This window comes from Colobus angolensis, unplaced genomic scaffold (assembly GCF_000951035.1).
Source record: "Colobus angolensis palliatus isolate OR3802 unplaced genomic scaffold, Cang.pa_1.0 Scaffold380, whole genome shotgun sequence".
NCBI lineage: Eukaryota > Metazoa > Chordata > Mammalia > Primates > Cercopithecidae > Colobus > Colobus angolensis.
The window spans coordinates 2,523,743-2,538,038 of record NW_012117155.1 but is presented as its reverse complement, the minus strand read 5'-3'; the positions used below and the strand labels follow the sequence as shown (position 1 = coordinate 2,538,038).

The following is a 14,296-nucleotide window of genomic DNA, read 5'->3' as shown; positions in this document are numbered from 1 at the left end:
TAGCCAGGATGGTCTCGATCTCCTGACCTCGTGATCTGCCCGTCTCGGCCTCCCAAAGTGCTGGGATTACAGGCTTGAGCCACCGCGCCCGGCGAATACAGTTTTATGTTGAGTGTGATGAGCCATCTGGTTGGTTGGTTTTTAATTGTCAAAATAGGTCAATCATAGTTAAATGGATTGTAAACTATTCTTTTTAAGTTCTGAAACTTTGCATTTTTGGTTTCCTGTTAATTGAAAGAGTACTTGATGTAATTTGTTGCAACAACTAAAAATAAGTTACATAGGATCAAAAGAGTTGTATTTATTTTCTAATTTTAATACTGTGGGGTTCTGGGAGCTTATTTCATGACTGTTTTAGAATAAAATGGAATGCATTTACCTGAGGGACACCCTAAGACTAGAACACAGTGGGCAGGTATGGAAATAAGTATTTTTACAAAATTTTAAAAGTATACTTTATCCAAGTCAGCCTAGTTATGTTTTATTACTTGAGTGTTTTTATGGTATATAATTTAGAAACAAATGTCATATAGTGACATGTAATTTATAACATGTTTATTAATTTAAATTCAGAAAATTCATACCATGATACATTGAGCAACACGTGCTAAAACAGATTACTTTATCACAGAATTTGTATTTAACTAGAATAATAAAGCAAATCTACTTATAATTTCTTTATTGCTTTAGGCTTTTAGAACAGGTACAAAGTCTTTTTTTTTTTTTTTTTGAGGAAAACACAACATAGGAGGGTTTGAATTTAGGAAGCAAATTAAAACAGAGCGTGATTATCATCAAACTTCATTTAAGTAGTAAAAGCCCTTATTGCACTAAAAAATTCACAATTTAAAATGAGATTGCAAAATTTTCTGTTTCAAAATCAGTTTCTAGAAATTAGAAGTTTTTAAAGCACACTTTATGCTTCCAAAAACTTCAGCTATAACACATTATGAAATTATTTTTCTGAGTGAATATATTTTGCTTGCAGAATTCTGTGTAGAACTTAGATTTTCTAATTCTGTGGTTTGTTTTTACTAGTAAACATTGTAAAATAGCTGTTTTCATTTCTTAGCTAAGCAGAATTGTGCATAAGAATCTACTTATCTTCTTATATACATTGTGGGTTTTTTTCATGTTCTTGTTGTGTCTTTATGATTTTCTGAAGTGTTTGTGTATTCCTGACAAGTCTCCTCACATCCTTTGACATGTTTGTTTTCCTTGAGTATGTAAGCAAGAGGAAATAAATTACACATTTTTAGAAAAACTGATATAAATCCTAGATAAAGAAAATAAAATTTTTTGAGAAATTTGAACCTACAGCTAGATATTCTAGATATAATTTGACAGTGGTAGAAAAGCTAAGGCTAAGAAGACTTTTCTCCTTTTTTAATTTGTATAAATGTATGGGCTACAAGTATAATTTTTTTTTCTTTGAGATAGGGTCTCGCTATGTTGACCAGGCTGGTCTCGAACTCCTGGGCTCAAGTGATCCTCCCACCTTGGCCTCCCAGATTATTGAGATTACAGGCATGAGCCACCACACCCAGCCTACAAGTGTAATTTTGTTACGTGCATAGATTGTGTAGTGGTGAAGGCAGGTATTTTAGGGTATCCATTGCCTGAGTAGCATATATTGTACCCTTTAAGTAATCTCTCATTATCTACCCACCTCCCACCCACTTAGGGCTAAGAAGACTGAACCATTTAGGGGAAATTGTAGAGGGATACTAGTGGGAATGGAGTTGAAGATAAAGTGGATACTAAGAAAGTCTTGAATTTTTATGTTAGTATAGTTTGCATTATTTTCTGATTATAGTGATTTATAGAGATGTTTATTAGAAAGGCTTGATTATTTAGAAATGTGATTTGATTTTTAAATTGATGAGTCATGGGAAATGTGGTATATTTTAATAACGTACTTTAGCTTTAGTTTTCATTCACTTTAAAATGGAAGCATTCAAAACATGAAATCACAAAAATAGAAAAGCAATTTGATGCTCAAAAACTTAGAAATTGAGAAAACGCTAAAAAATTATAACTTGATTAATGTCAAGTTTGATGATGTTTTTACTTTTAGTTTTCTTTTATTTACACTTATTCCTAAATCGAAATACACTGAGTAAAAAGTCAGATTTTTAAAAAATAAGATCAGACTTGTCATATTTAATTTAAGAACACAGCTTTCTGCCACTTATCTTCTATATCTAACATTTTAGATTTTAAGTAAGCAAAGTGAATTTTAATACTGAAAGTAAATTTTTTGAAGGGATCCTTGAGTAATAAGCCAATTATACCTGTTCTTTAATCTTTACTGTCCACTGTCAGTATTTTAGTATTATTTAGCAAATAGGACATGTTTATTTAAATTTTCAGAATACCTACAAATACATTCTTTGTTATTTGATTATTTCTTATGCTATGTAACTATCTTTTTAACGTTAACTTTTACATTGAATAAATCATTTATTTATTTTAATGTTTAAATTTTTCCACATTTGGCCAGTGAGAACCCTTTCACCTGATTTTTTATGACCTCTTAACACACACACACCATTCTTCGAGAGCTTATTTTCTGGCTGTACAAGATATCCCAAATTCTTGTAATTTCTCAGCCCTAATTCTAAGATTAGCCATTTCTGCAAAGACCTCTAGGTTCTTTTTCTGAAGAATGATACTTAGAAATTGAGATCTGGGTTCTAATTGTACTACTGTTATAGTGATATCATTGCTTCTATTCCTTTCAGTGGAAGGAGCTAGAAAATATGCACACAAACATACATGAGTAAGAGCTGTATTTATTTTATATCTATTTCTCTCTATATATGTATGTATATATCCACTCAAATTAATTTCTTTAATAAACAGTTAACATTTTTTTATTACAAGAAAAATGTAGGAATTTATTTATGCTTCTATATATTTATACATATTTATAATATGCCTATATATAGTATGTGTTTGTAATGTAGACATGTTGGAAACCTAGTCTGCTGGCAGTTTTGCTTCTTCCACAAATTTATGGAGTTAAGCTATTTATTTTTTAAAAATTTATTTTTTTAAAATTGTAAAATACACATAACATAAAATTTACCATCTTAACCGTCTTTAAGTATGTACAGTTCTGTGGCACTAAGTACATTCTTATTGTTGTACTACCATCACCATCATCTATCCACAGAACTCTTTTCATCTTACAAAACTGAAGCCGTGTACCTATTAAACAACTTGCCATTCCTCCCTGCCCCTAACCTCTGGCAACCACCATTCTACTTTCTATCTCTATGAATTTGACTAGTGTAGGTATCTCATATAGTATTTGTCCTTTTGTGACTGGCTTATTTCACTTAGCATGTCCTTAGGTTTTTTCGTGTTGTAGAATTGTATCACGATTTCATTCCTTTTTGAAACTGTGTATGTGTGTATATCATATTTATACATTATCATAGAATATAATAATCATATTTTATTTTTAATGTAAAGGAGATATTTAGCATTTTTATTTCTATTTGGATAACTTTCCTTAACCATTTTCTTTTAGGTTAGGTCTGCTGGCATCAAATCTCTTCGTTTTTCTTCATCTGAGAATGTCTTGATTTCTCTGTGATTCCTGAAGGATATTTTCACTGGATGTGTAATTCTGGGTTGACAGCTCTTCTTTCAGCCCTTGAAGTGTTGTGCCACTTCCTTCTGCCTCTGTTGTGATGAGATCAGAGAAATCTGCTGTCATTTGAATTGTTTTACCCTTATAGTTAAGATGGGTTTTTCCCTAAATACTTGAAAAAAATCTTTCTCTGTCTTTAGTTCTTAAAGGATTTGATTATGATGCATCTTGAGATGGATTTCTTTAGGTTTGCCTTATTTGGGGTTTGGTCAGCTTCTTGAGTATGTAGGTTAATGTCTTTTGCCAAATTTGGGAAGTTTTCAGCAGTTGTTTCTTTGAGTACTTCTTAAACCTGCCCTCTTTCTCCTTTTCTTCCCGGATTTGAATGACATGTTAGATCTTTTGTTATAGTCATGCAGGTGCTTGCCACTGATCATTGTTTTAGGGTCTGTTTTTTTTTCTTTATTGTTCAAACTGGGTAATTTCCATTATTTTTATCTTCAGTTCACTGATTCTTTTGTCATCTTCATTCTGCTATTGAGCCCACCTAGTTTTCATTTCAGTTTTATCTGTTATTTATTTGCTGAGACTTTCTGTTTTTTTCAGGTGTTTCATGTATGTTAGTAATTGCTTGCTGAAACACTGCTGGATCTTATGGTAATACTATGTTTAATTTTGTGAGTAACCACCCAACTGTTTTCCACAGTGGCTGCGCCATTTTACATTCCTACCAGAGTTCTAGTTTCCCCATATCCTTACCAACACTTGTTATTTATTTTCCTTATCTCACTCTTTTTCATTTCAGTGGCCATCCTGTAATGAGTGTGAAGTCGTTACTCTTTGTGATTTCTGATTTGCATTTCCCTGATGATTGCTGATGTTGACCATGTTTTTATGTGCTTGTTGGTTGTTTTTACATATTCTTTGGAGAAATGTTTAAGTTCTTTGTCCATTTTTTAATCAGGGTGTTTGGGTTTTCCTGTTGTTAGGTTATAAGAATTCTTTGTATATTTGGGATATTAATCTCTTATAAGATACGTGGTTTGCAAATATTTTCTCCCATTCTGAGTTGTCTTTTTACTCTGATACTGCCCTTTGATGTACAAAAGTTTTGATTTTGATGAAGTCCAAGTTATTTATTTTTCTTTTGCTGCCTGTGTCTTGGTATCATGTCCAAGAAATCATTGCCAAATCCAATGTCATGAAACTTTTCCCCTTTGTCTTCTTCTAAGAGTTTTTATAGTTTTAGCTCTTACATATAGGTCTTTATCTATTTTGAGTTAATCTTTGTAGCTATTCATTTCTCTCCTATCTCCTTTGTTAAAGAGAAAATAAAAGCTTCGTGATCAAAGATTGAACACTGAGTAACAATTTTACTATTAAGCTGGGAACTAGATCCAATAACAAAGGGTTGGTGGTCAGGATAAGACTCAAGGCTCAGGAGAGGGAAAGTGATAGGTTTTTTTAGAGCTGAAACCCATGAACAATTTGTTTCATATCAGATAAGCAAAGTCTGTCTGTGCCTGATTAGATGGCATATATGAGCTAATTGTTTAGGCATTGTGTTCCCCTGAGTTGGTGTTGGTTCTTCTAGAAAGTTGTCATGGTGATGAACATGATTATGGTACTAGATGAAGATGGCACTATGGTCATTTAATAGAAATCAGGCATGCTTCACTGTCATCAGGCTGGGTGGCTAGGTCAGGATTCATCACCTTTCTTCTGGGGTCACTTTCTTTTTTCCTATAATACATTTTTTAAGGAGTTTCTTTAATGATAATCTATTGGTGACAGAAATCTCTGTTTTTGCATTCCTGATAGATATTTTTGCCGTTTGTAGCTTTCTGGGATAACAGTTATTTTCTCTCACAACAATGAAAGTATCATGCTCCAGTCTTACGACCCACATTTTTTCCTGTTGACAAATTAGGCATTAGTCTAGTTGTTTCTTTTAAGGTAATCTGTTGTTTCTCTCTGACTGCATTTTTTTTTTAAATTTTAAATTTTTGCTTTTATTTTTTGAGATGAAGTTTCACTCTGTTGCCCAGGCTGGAGTACAGTGGTGCCTTCTTGGCTCACTGCAACCTCTGTCTCCAGGGTTCAAGTGATTCTCCTGCCTCAGCCTCCCAAGTAGTTGGGATTACAGGTGTGTGCCACCACGCCCAGCTAATATTGTATTTTTGGTAGAGACGGGGTTTCACCATGTTGGCCATGCTGGTCTTGAACTCCTGATCTCAGGTGATCCGCCCACGCGGGCCTTTCAAAGTGTTGGGATTATAGGCGTGAGCCACTGTGCCTGGCCCTGACTACATAGAAATTCTTCTTCCTTTATTTACTCTGCTTGAGATGTGTTGAGATTCTTAACTCTATGGATTGGTGTCTTTCATTGGTTCCTGAAGTGAAGGGTTCTAAGCCATTATTTATTTAAATATTCCCTCTGCTTTCATTCTCTCTCTTCAGGATAGATATTAGGTCTTGTTACTCTATCCTTCATGTCTCTTAATGCTCTAATGTTTTACATCTCTGTGTCACTAGAAGTTTAGAAAATGTCTTTAGTTCTCTTACATAGAGTTCATTAATTCTTCTTTCATATATTTAAAATATGCTGTTAAATTTTGTGTTTTTAATTTCTATTATTTTCTAGGAATTCTGCTCAGACTCAATTTTGAACCCACTTTTTTATTTCTTGAAGCATGTTAAACATTTATTTTATAATGTAACTGGTAGTTTCAGTATTGAAGTTTTTGTGGATGCCATCTACTGTATTTTATTCTTAGCTGACTCTCTTTAAAATGGTATCATGTTTACGTATGCACACAGTGGTTTTTTAAAAATGTGAGCTGTTCATTTTTCTTATGAAAATAATTTTTGTGGAAATTAGTTGCACTTTGGAATATATGTGATTCCTTCTAGGAAGAATTTATGATTGTTTCTGCCAGGTGCCTGGGAATATCTCTATTTTAGAACCATTTTCAAAGCAATTCTTGGCTTGGAGTTTTTTTTTTACCACCAGATGGTGTGAATTGGGGCTGCAAATCAGCATGAAGACATGCATGTGGTTGCACATTCTCAGGAGTACCCTCCTCCCATCAGCTCCAAGGTTTTAAACAGGCAGTCCTCTTTCAGTCTCCAGGAAGGAGAGGTTGAAAAATAGTGGAATAGACAATGTTTTAACTAACTTTCCATTTGAGATAATTGTACATTTACTTGTAGTTTGGAGAAATAAAACAGGGATATCTCATGTATTCTTCACTCAATCTACGCTAATGGTAACACCTTATGGAACTGTAATACAGTATCAGAACCAAGATATTGACAGTGATAGAGTCAAGATATAGAACATTTTCTTCACCACAAGGATCCCTCATGTTGCCCTTTGTAACTACACTCACTTCCATTTCACTCCCTATTCCCTCTTTAATCCCTGGCAATCACTAATCTTTTCTCCATTTCTGTACTTGGTTAAGAGTGTTGTAAAAATGAAATCATAGATTGTAGAGTCTTTTGGGGTTGGTTTTTTAAAATTTAGTATACTTCTCTGGAAGTTTATTCAGGTTGTTACATGTATCAAAAGTTGGTTCCTATTTATCGCTTAATAGTTTTCCATGGTATGGATGTACTGTGATCTGTTTAACCATTTAGTTGATGAAAAACATCTGGGTTTGCAGTTTTGGGCTATTGTGAGTAAAGCTGCCATAAGCATTCCTGTATTTGTTTTTGTGTGAACGTAATTATTTCATCTGTGATAAATGTTGAAAAGTGCAATTTCTAAGTTGTATATATAGTTTTTTTTTTTTTTTAAGTTACCGGACTGTTTTCCAGAGTAGCTGTACCATTTTACAGGAAGGCATGAGAGATTGTTTCTCTGCTTCTTTGCCAGTATTTGATGTTGCCACTATTTTTTTTTTTTTTATTTTAACCATTCTGAAAACTATGTGGTAATATTTCATTGTGGTATTAATTTGCATTTATCTAATGGTTAGGATGTTGTACATCTTTTTATGTGCTTATTTGCATCTGTTTATACTCTTCATTGAAATGTCTTTTCATGATTTTTGTCTATGTTCTAATTGGATTGTTTGCTTTTTTACTGTAGGTTTTCAGAGTTCTTTATATATTCTGCATACTAATCCTTTGTTGATTATGTGGTTTGAAATATTTTCTCCCAGTCTGTAACTTTAATCCTTAAGATAATCTTTGCATAGTAGACATTTTAAATTTTAATGAAGTCTTATTTATCAATTTTTCCTTTTATGGATTATGATTTTGGTGTCAAGGCTAAGGATTCTGCCTAGCCTGTATTCGGAGAACATTTTCTCCTATGTGTTTTCCTAAAGGTTTTATAGTTTTATGTTTTCCATTTATATTTATGGTCCACATTTATGTTAATTTAAATATAAGATGGAGAGTTAGGTTGAGAATTTTTTTTTTTTTGCTTCTGGATGTCTAAATGAAATGTTCTAGCATCATTTTTGGAAAGATTATTTTTCTTCCATTGAGTTGCTTTTGTACCTAGGCAAAATCAGTTGTGCATATTTGTGTAGGTCTCTATTGTGACATTGATCTGTTTATCTCTCTACTAATACTATATAGTCTTGATTACTGTTGGTGTATATTAAATCTTAAAATCAGGTAAACTGAGACCTCTCACTTTATTCTTTTTCAATATCCTTTTAGTTATTCTAATTCATTTGCCTTTCCCTGTAAGTTTCAGGATAATCATCAAAATTTTCAAAAAGTCTTGCTGGGATTTTGATAGGATTTGCATCAAACTTTGCTATGGTTTGAGTATTTGTCATCTTCAAAATTCATGTGGAAATCTAGTTTCTATTATGATAGTATTGAGAGATGTCAAATACCTTTAAGAGGTATTTAGATCATAAGAGCTCTGCCCTCATGAATGGACAGGAGTGGGTTCATTATCATGGGAGTGAGTTCAGCCTCTCTTTCACCCTCTTTTTGCTCTTGCACCATGTGATGCCTTTCATCAAGTTACGATATAGCAGGAAAGCCCTTGCCAGATGCTGGCATCTTGATGTTGGATTTCCTAGTCTCCAAAACTGTGAGCCAAAACAATTTCTGTGCTGGTAATTGGTGTATTTAGATCATTTATATTTGATGTAATGATTAATATATTAGAACTTAAGTGTGACATTTTATTTTTTTGTTTTCTGTTTCTTTTTTTTTTTTCTGTTGTCTTTTTCTTGTTTTCCTGTGGGTTATTTGAACATTTGTCTAATTCTATTTTGAGTAATTTGTAGTATTTTTCTTGTTTCCCTTAGTATAGCTTTCTTGATGGCTTCTTTAGGTATGACGTAACATATACCAACTTATCACAGTCTACTGGTGTTATTTTACTAGTTCAAGTGAAATGTAGAAACCTTATCTCCCTTTATGTGTTTTTACTCTACTCTATTTATAATTGTGTTAAATATTTGCTTGACTTGTAACCACATTAGAAAATGTTTTAGTTTTTTCCTCAACTGTCAAGTCTTTAACAAAAACTCAGGAGGCGAAGGAAAATGTATTACATTTAGCTGTATTTTTGCTTTCTGTATTCTTTTTTCCTGATGTTCTAAGGTTTCTTTGATGATTTCTCTTTTGTTTAAAGAACTGTCTTTAGCTCTTCCTTCCTGTAGGGTAGTTCCACTGGATGCAAATTCTTTGAGTTTTCCTTCATCTGAGAATGTCTTGAGTTCCACTTGATTATTAAAGCAATTCCTGGGTCGTTTTTGAAGGGCATTTCTGCTGGTTATTGGATTCTGGTTTGACGGTTATTTTCTGTAAGCACCTGAAAAATACTGTGCCACTTCCTTCTGGCCTCCATGGTTTCTGGTAAGAAAATTATCCTGCTTTTCTGTTCTTTCTCTTTTCATTCTTTTTCCTCTCTTTGTTTTAATTTTAATAGTTTCTTGTGCTGTGTCTTAAGCATTCATTCATTCATCTTCATCAGTGCTTACATTTGTTAGTACCATCCATGTTATTTGTTATCTTAGATACTGATTTTTTTTCTCTTCATGTGGGTCATAGTTTCCTGCTTCTTTGCGTGTTTGTTTATTTCCAGTGGGATGCCAAACATTGAGAATTTTACCTTGTCCTGGATGTTTTTTATTCTCGCAAATATTCTTAGGTTTTGTTCCTAGATGCAGATGGTTTATTTGTAAACAGTTTGATCCTTTTGAGTTTTGCTTTTAAGCTTTCTAAGGTTGAACCAGAGTAGTCTTTAGATTAGGTCTAATTTGGTCCCAGTACTAAGACAGTACCCTTTTGAGTATCCTTATCTGATGCCCTGTGTATTATGAGATTTTAAAAATTCTGGTTGGTGGGCGGCTGAGTGCAGTGGCGCATGCATGTAATCTCAGCACTTTGGGAGGCTGAGGCGGAACAGATCATGAGGTCAAGAGATTGAGACCATCCTGGCCAACATGGTGAAACCACATCTCTACTAAAAAATGCAAAAATTAACTGGGCGTGGTGGCGCATGCCTGTAGTCCCAGCTACATGGGAGGCTGAGGCAGGAGAATTGCTTGAACCCAGGAGGCAGAGGTTGCAGTGAGCCGAGATCGCACTACTGCACTCCAGCCTGGCAACAGAGCGAGACTCTCAAAAAAAAAAATTCTGATTGGTGGGAACAGGAAAGAACCAGGGATTCTTTCCTGTGGTTCTTTCCCTTGCCTGAGGCACTCTCTTTACACACATATGCTGATGAGAAATCAGCCGAACACTCTAGGGGGATGCACTGTAGGTCTCTTGGAGCTTGCTGTTTGCACAGAGTCCAGCTTTCTTCTGCCCTGTATCCTGCCCTGCAAATTGTAGCTCTTTCCACCCCCTGAACTCCCAAGTTCTATCTTGTAACTCAGGGAGATTGCTGGACTCCACCTGCGTTCTCCCTCCCTGCACTGCAGCCTAGAAGGGGGCTCACCATTTTTGTTTCTGCTTTCACAGGGATCATTACCTGTGTTGCCTCTTGTTCAGTGTTTGAAAATCATTGTTTCATACATTAGGAGATAAGGAGCACCAACAGGATTGGAATGTTAGATAAGATGGTGAGAGAAGGACTTGATTGAGAAATTAACTGTTCTGATTATGTTTTGCTATATAACAATCTGCCCCCAGATCTAGTGACTTTTCTCATAGGTGTGCAGTTTGGGTAAGGTTAGGCTGAAACAGCTTGTTTCTGCTCTGCTAGACATCAGCTGGGGGCAGCAGAAAGGCTGGGGGCTGGAATCGTCTGAAAGCTTCCTCACTCAACATATAGGTGGTTGATCCTGGTTGTCTGCTGAGATCTCATTTGGGATGTGGCTGGAACATCTACACAGAGTCTTTCCAGTGGCTGCTTGGCTTCCTTCCTCACAGCATGGAGGCTGGGTTCTAACAATAAGGATCTGAGGGCCAGGAGGAAGTTATTACACCTTTTCTAATCCAGCCTTGAAAATCATGCTGTGTATTACAGGGAGTCACTAAGTCTAGTCTATATTAAAGGGGACTGGAATTAGCCTTCTACTTTTGCTGGAGGCAAGTTAAACTCCTACATTATGTAGGGAGGCAAGTCAAAGAATTTGTGGACATGTTTTAAAGTCCCACAGCAGTGATACTTGAGCAAAGGAGGTGAGGGCATCCAGGGAAAAGTATTCCAGATACATGGTACAGATACATAAAGACCCTGAAGGATAGTGGATGCCTGATAGTTTAGATTTGTTTATAGTTTAGTTACCACTGCACAACGTCACCTCCTTGAGGGCAGGGTGAACAGTGTTGGGAGAAGAGTGTTGAAAGATAGTTGCAGTTCAACAATTTTTTTTTTGAAGGCACCATGTATTATTAAAAATTCTAAAAATGAGTACATATACTTTGATCTAGTAATTCTTTGAGAAATTATCTTAAGGAAAAAGTATACAAACAAGCAATGCTGTAGTGAATATTTGTAGGTGCTTAAATGCCCATTAATAGCAGATTAATTAAATTATGGTTTGTCTATATAATGGAACACTGCAGTTTTTAAACTAAATGTTTTGGCACAGAAAAATAAGTGAGTATTGAGGGACAAGAAGTAGATTTCAAATGCTGGTATATAAAATTGTACTATTTGGTTAAAAGTACTCTATATAATATGTGCATAGAATGGAGAAGATGAGATGAGAGCAATGGTGGCTATTTTAGAGTTGCTTTTCAGAAAACTGTATGTTGCTATTATAACAGAAATATATTTCTATTGTCAAAGTAAAAGCACCTTTTAAAAGAATATGTTGATTTCTTTTTATTAAGTAAAAAAGGGAGAATAAAACAAAATATGTACAGAAAAAGTGTAGTGTGATGTAAAATCAAGATTTTTCAAGAGGTGATCTGATTATAGGTTACTTTTATTTCCTTTTATATGTTGTTGTATTAATTGTAATTTAATTGTTAAACTCATAAGAAGGAAATATATATTAAAATAAAATAGTTGTGAAGGATGTTGTTAAGCAGCCTTGTTTTAAGAGTAGCAAAATCAAGAGATCTTTTGGTTTCCTTTAATGCAGAGAACTGCAGAATTTCTTGACTGGACACAAAATATTATGTGACTTACAACATTTGATTTACACACAATTCTTAAGCTATCATTCTTTGTTAAAATGTGGCTATTTTCCATATTTATCTTATTCTTTATCACCTCTTTATCATAGATTTTTAGTAACCTTGCACGTTCTAAATAAAATAAAAATTCTAGATGATGTACTAATACTTTAATTAATATTTTATTGCAAAAATGTTTTTAGGTTAATTGTTCTCATTTCACTGTCTTTTCCCTTTATTTTATATAAATAATTTGTAATTCATTTTGTTCTTATATACCATAGGATGTGTTTTGGAGATGCAGACAAAATATCTTTGATGAAATGAAGAAGAAATTTTTACAGGTAGACTGCTGATGTAATTGCCTTAGTGTGATAATCAGCAGAGCAAGTAACAGCATGTTAGTATTTTTATTTAATATCAAGGCATGTCTTATGTTTTATGCTTGTTTGGCTATTTTATTTCTACCCAATTTTAATAATAAAAAAGTCACCTTAAATGAATTTGTGTTGGATAGTACCTTGTTTTTAGCTAGTGAATGAGGGAGAAAAAACTGATGGAAAAACTAAGGAACCGTTTCCTTTGTTATGATGTTGGGTATGATAGTTGCCTATTTTCCCAGATATATTTATTTTCTGAGATATTAATAATGTAGGAAATTAAATCATTTAAAAATTTACAAAGTCAAAATCCAGAAATCCTATTACTACTAAATTTTTGAGAGCCTGTGTGCACTACAGACTTAAACTTCCATGTGATGTAACATTCTGGTATAATCTTTACTTGATACTTAATTTTTCCTTCAGTCCCTTTGCTCTGTTTTTTTCCCCGGAGTTGCTCATTTAATCTCTCCTATCCTTCCCAAGTGTGGCAAGAGACCACTTAGAAAAAGATCATATAGATAATATCAGAGTTGGCTGTGGTTTTGAGGTGGGGTGAAGGGAGGATCTTAAAAATAAAATCTCTTTTTTCAAATGTAAGTTAGGACCTTCATTAATAGCCCTAGAAATGTTACTTGTTAAAATAAAAATGCAGTCTAAATGAAGCTGATAGTTTTTTTTTTTTTTTTTTTGAGATGGAGTTTCACTCTTATTGCCCAGGCTGGAGTGCAATGGTGCGATCTTGGCTCATGGCAACCTCTGCCTCCTGGGTTCAAGCAATTCTCCTTCCTCAGCCTCCCGAGTAGCTGGGATTACAGGTGTGCACCACCATGCCAGCTAATTTTTTTATTTTTCTTAGAGACGGGGTTTTGCCATGTTGGCCAGCCTGGTCTTGAACTCCTGACCTCAGGTGATCCACCCGCCTTGGCCTCCCAAAGTGCTGAGGTGTGAGCCACCACGCCTGGCAGCTGATACATTTTATAAATTTCAACCAGCAAAAATATTCATACCATCAATTCTCTTTTAAAATCTGTGGCAATACATTAATCTTGAACTCTGGACACCCAGATGGGTGGTGCTCTAAGGCCTAATTACTTAGCTTATGGCAGCTCCTGTACCAAAAGGGAGAGAAAATGGACTTATTGTACGCGCGCGCGTGTGTGTGTGTAAAACTTGTAACCAAAATATTATTCTTCGCAATAACATTGAAAGGAAGAAAGTCTTAGAGAGCATAGGTTGAGTTTAGAGGTAAAGAGGTACCTTCATAATTTAAAAATACTTTATCTTAATTTTTTTCTCTTAGAAATATTTAAATCTTGATAATTTTGAATTTTGTTTGATATTAGCTTACATTCTATATGCTGTTGCCATTCTGAACATATACCATCAATTTTAAACGTCAGTTTGTGTTCTTTAATAAGAAACACATAGGAAGTATTTTTTGAAACAAAAATTATGATGTTATCAGAGAACTCAGATTTAAACTTAAAACTATTGGGAATGTCAAGAAAAGGAGACAAGATGACTTAAGAGGCGAAGATCCCTTCAGCGGGCTCTAAAATGTCTTACAACTATGCCAACAACTTCTAGATGTTTCTAGCAGTTAAGTGTATCTTTGGAAGAAAACTGTTTTCAGTGTTTTTTATCCCAGTATGTTTCACCTTTTATAAACAAGGCTATGGTTTTATTCTTTCTACTTTTTTTTTCTTTGAGACAGTCTCACTGTCACCCAGGCTGTAGCACAGTGGTGCAATCACGGTTC

The 14,296-nt window shown here is 34.3% G+C and overlaps 1 protein-coding gene across 3 annotated transcripts in view; it reads left to right on the top strand.

Annotated features, from left to right (window-relative positions):
* Nucleotides 1-14,296, top strand: part of USP47 (ubiquitin specific peptidase 47) — a 118,868-nt gene that overhangs the window by 20,537 nt on the left and 84,035 nt on the right. Inside the window, exon 2 of one of the 3 annotated variants that reach the window (XM_011954278.1) lies at nt 12,439-12,498. The exons of the other annotated variants lie outside the window; for them this stretch is intronic. Within the exon in view, the coding sequence (XP_011809668.1) occupies nt 12,439-12,498 (60 nt within the window). The remainder of the gene's footprint in view (nt 1-12,438; nt 12,499-14,296) is intronic. 3 annotated transcript variants of the gene reach the window in all.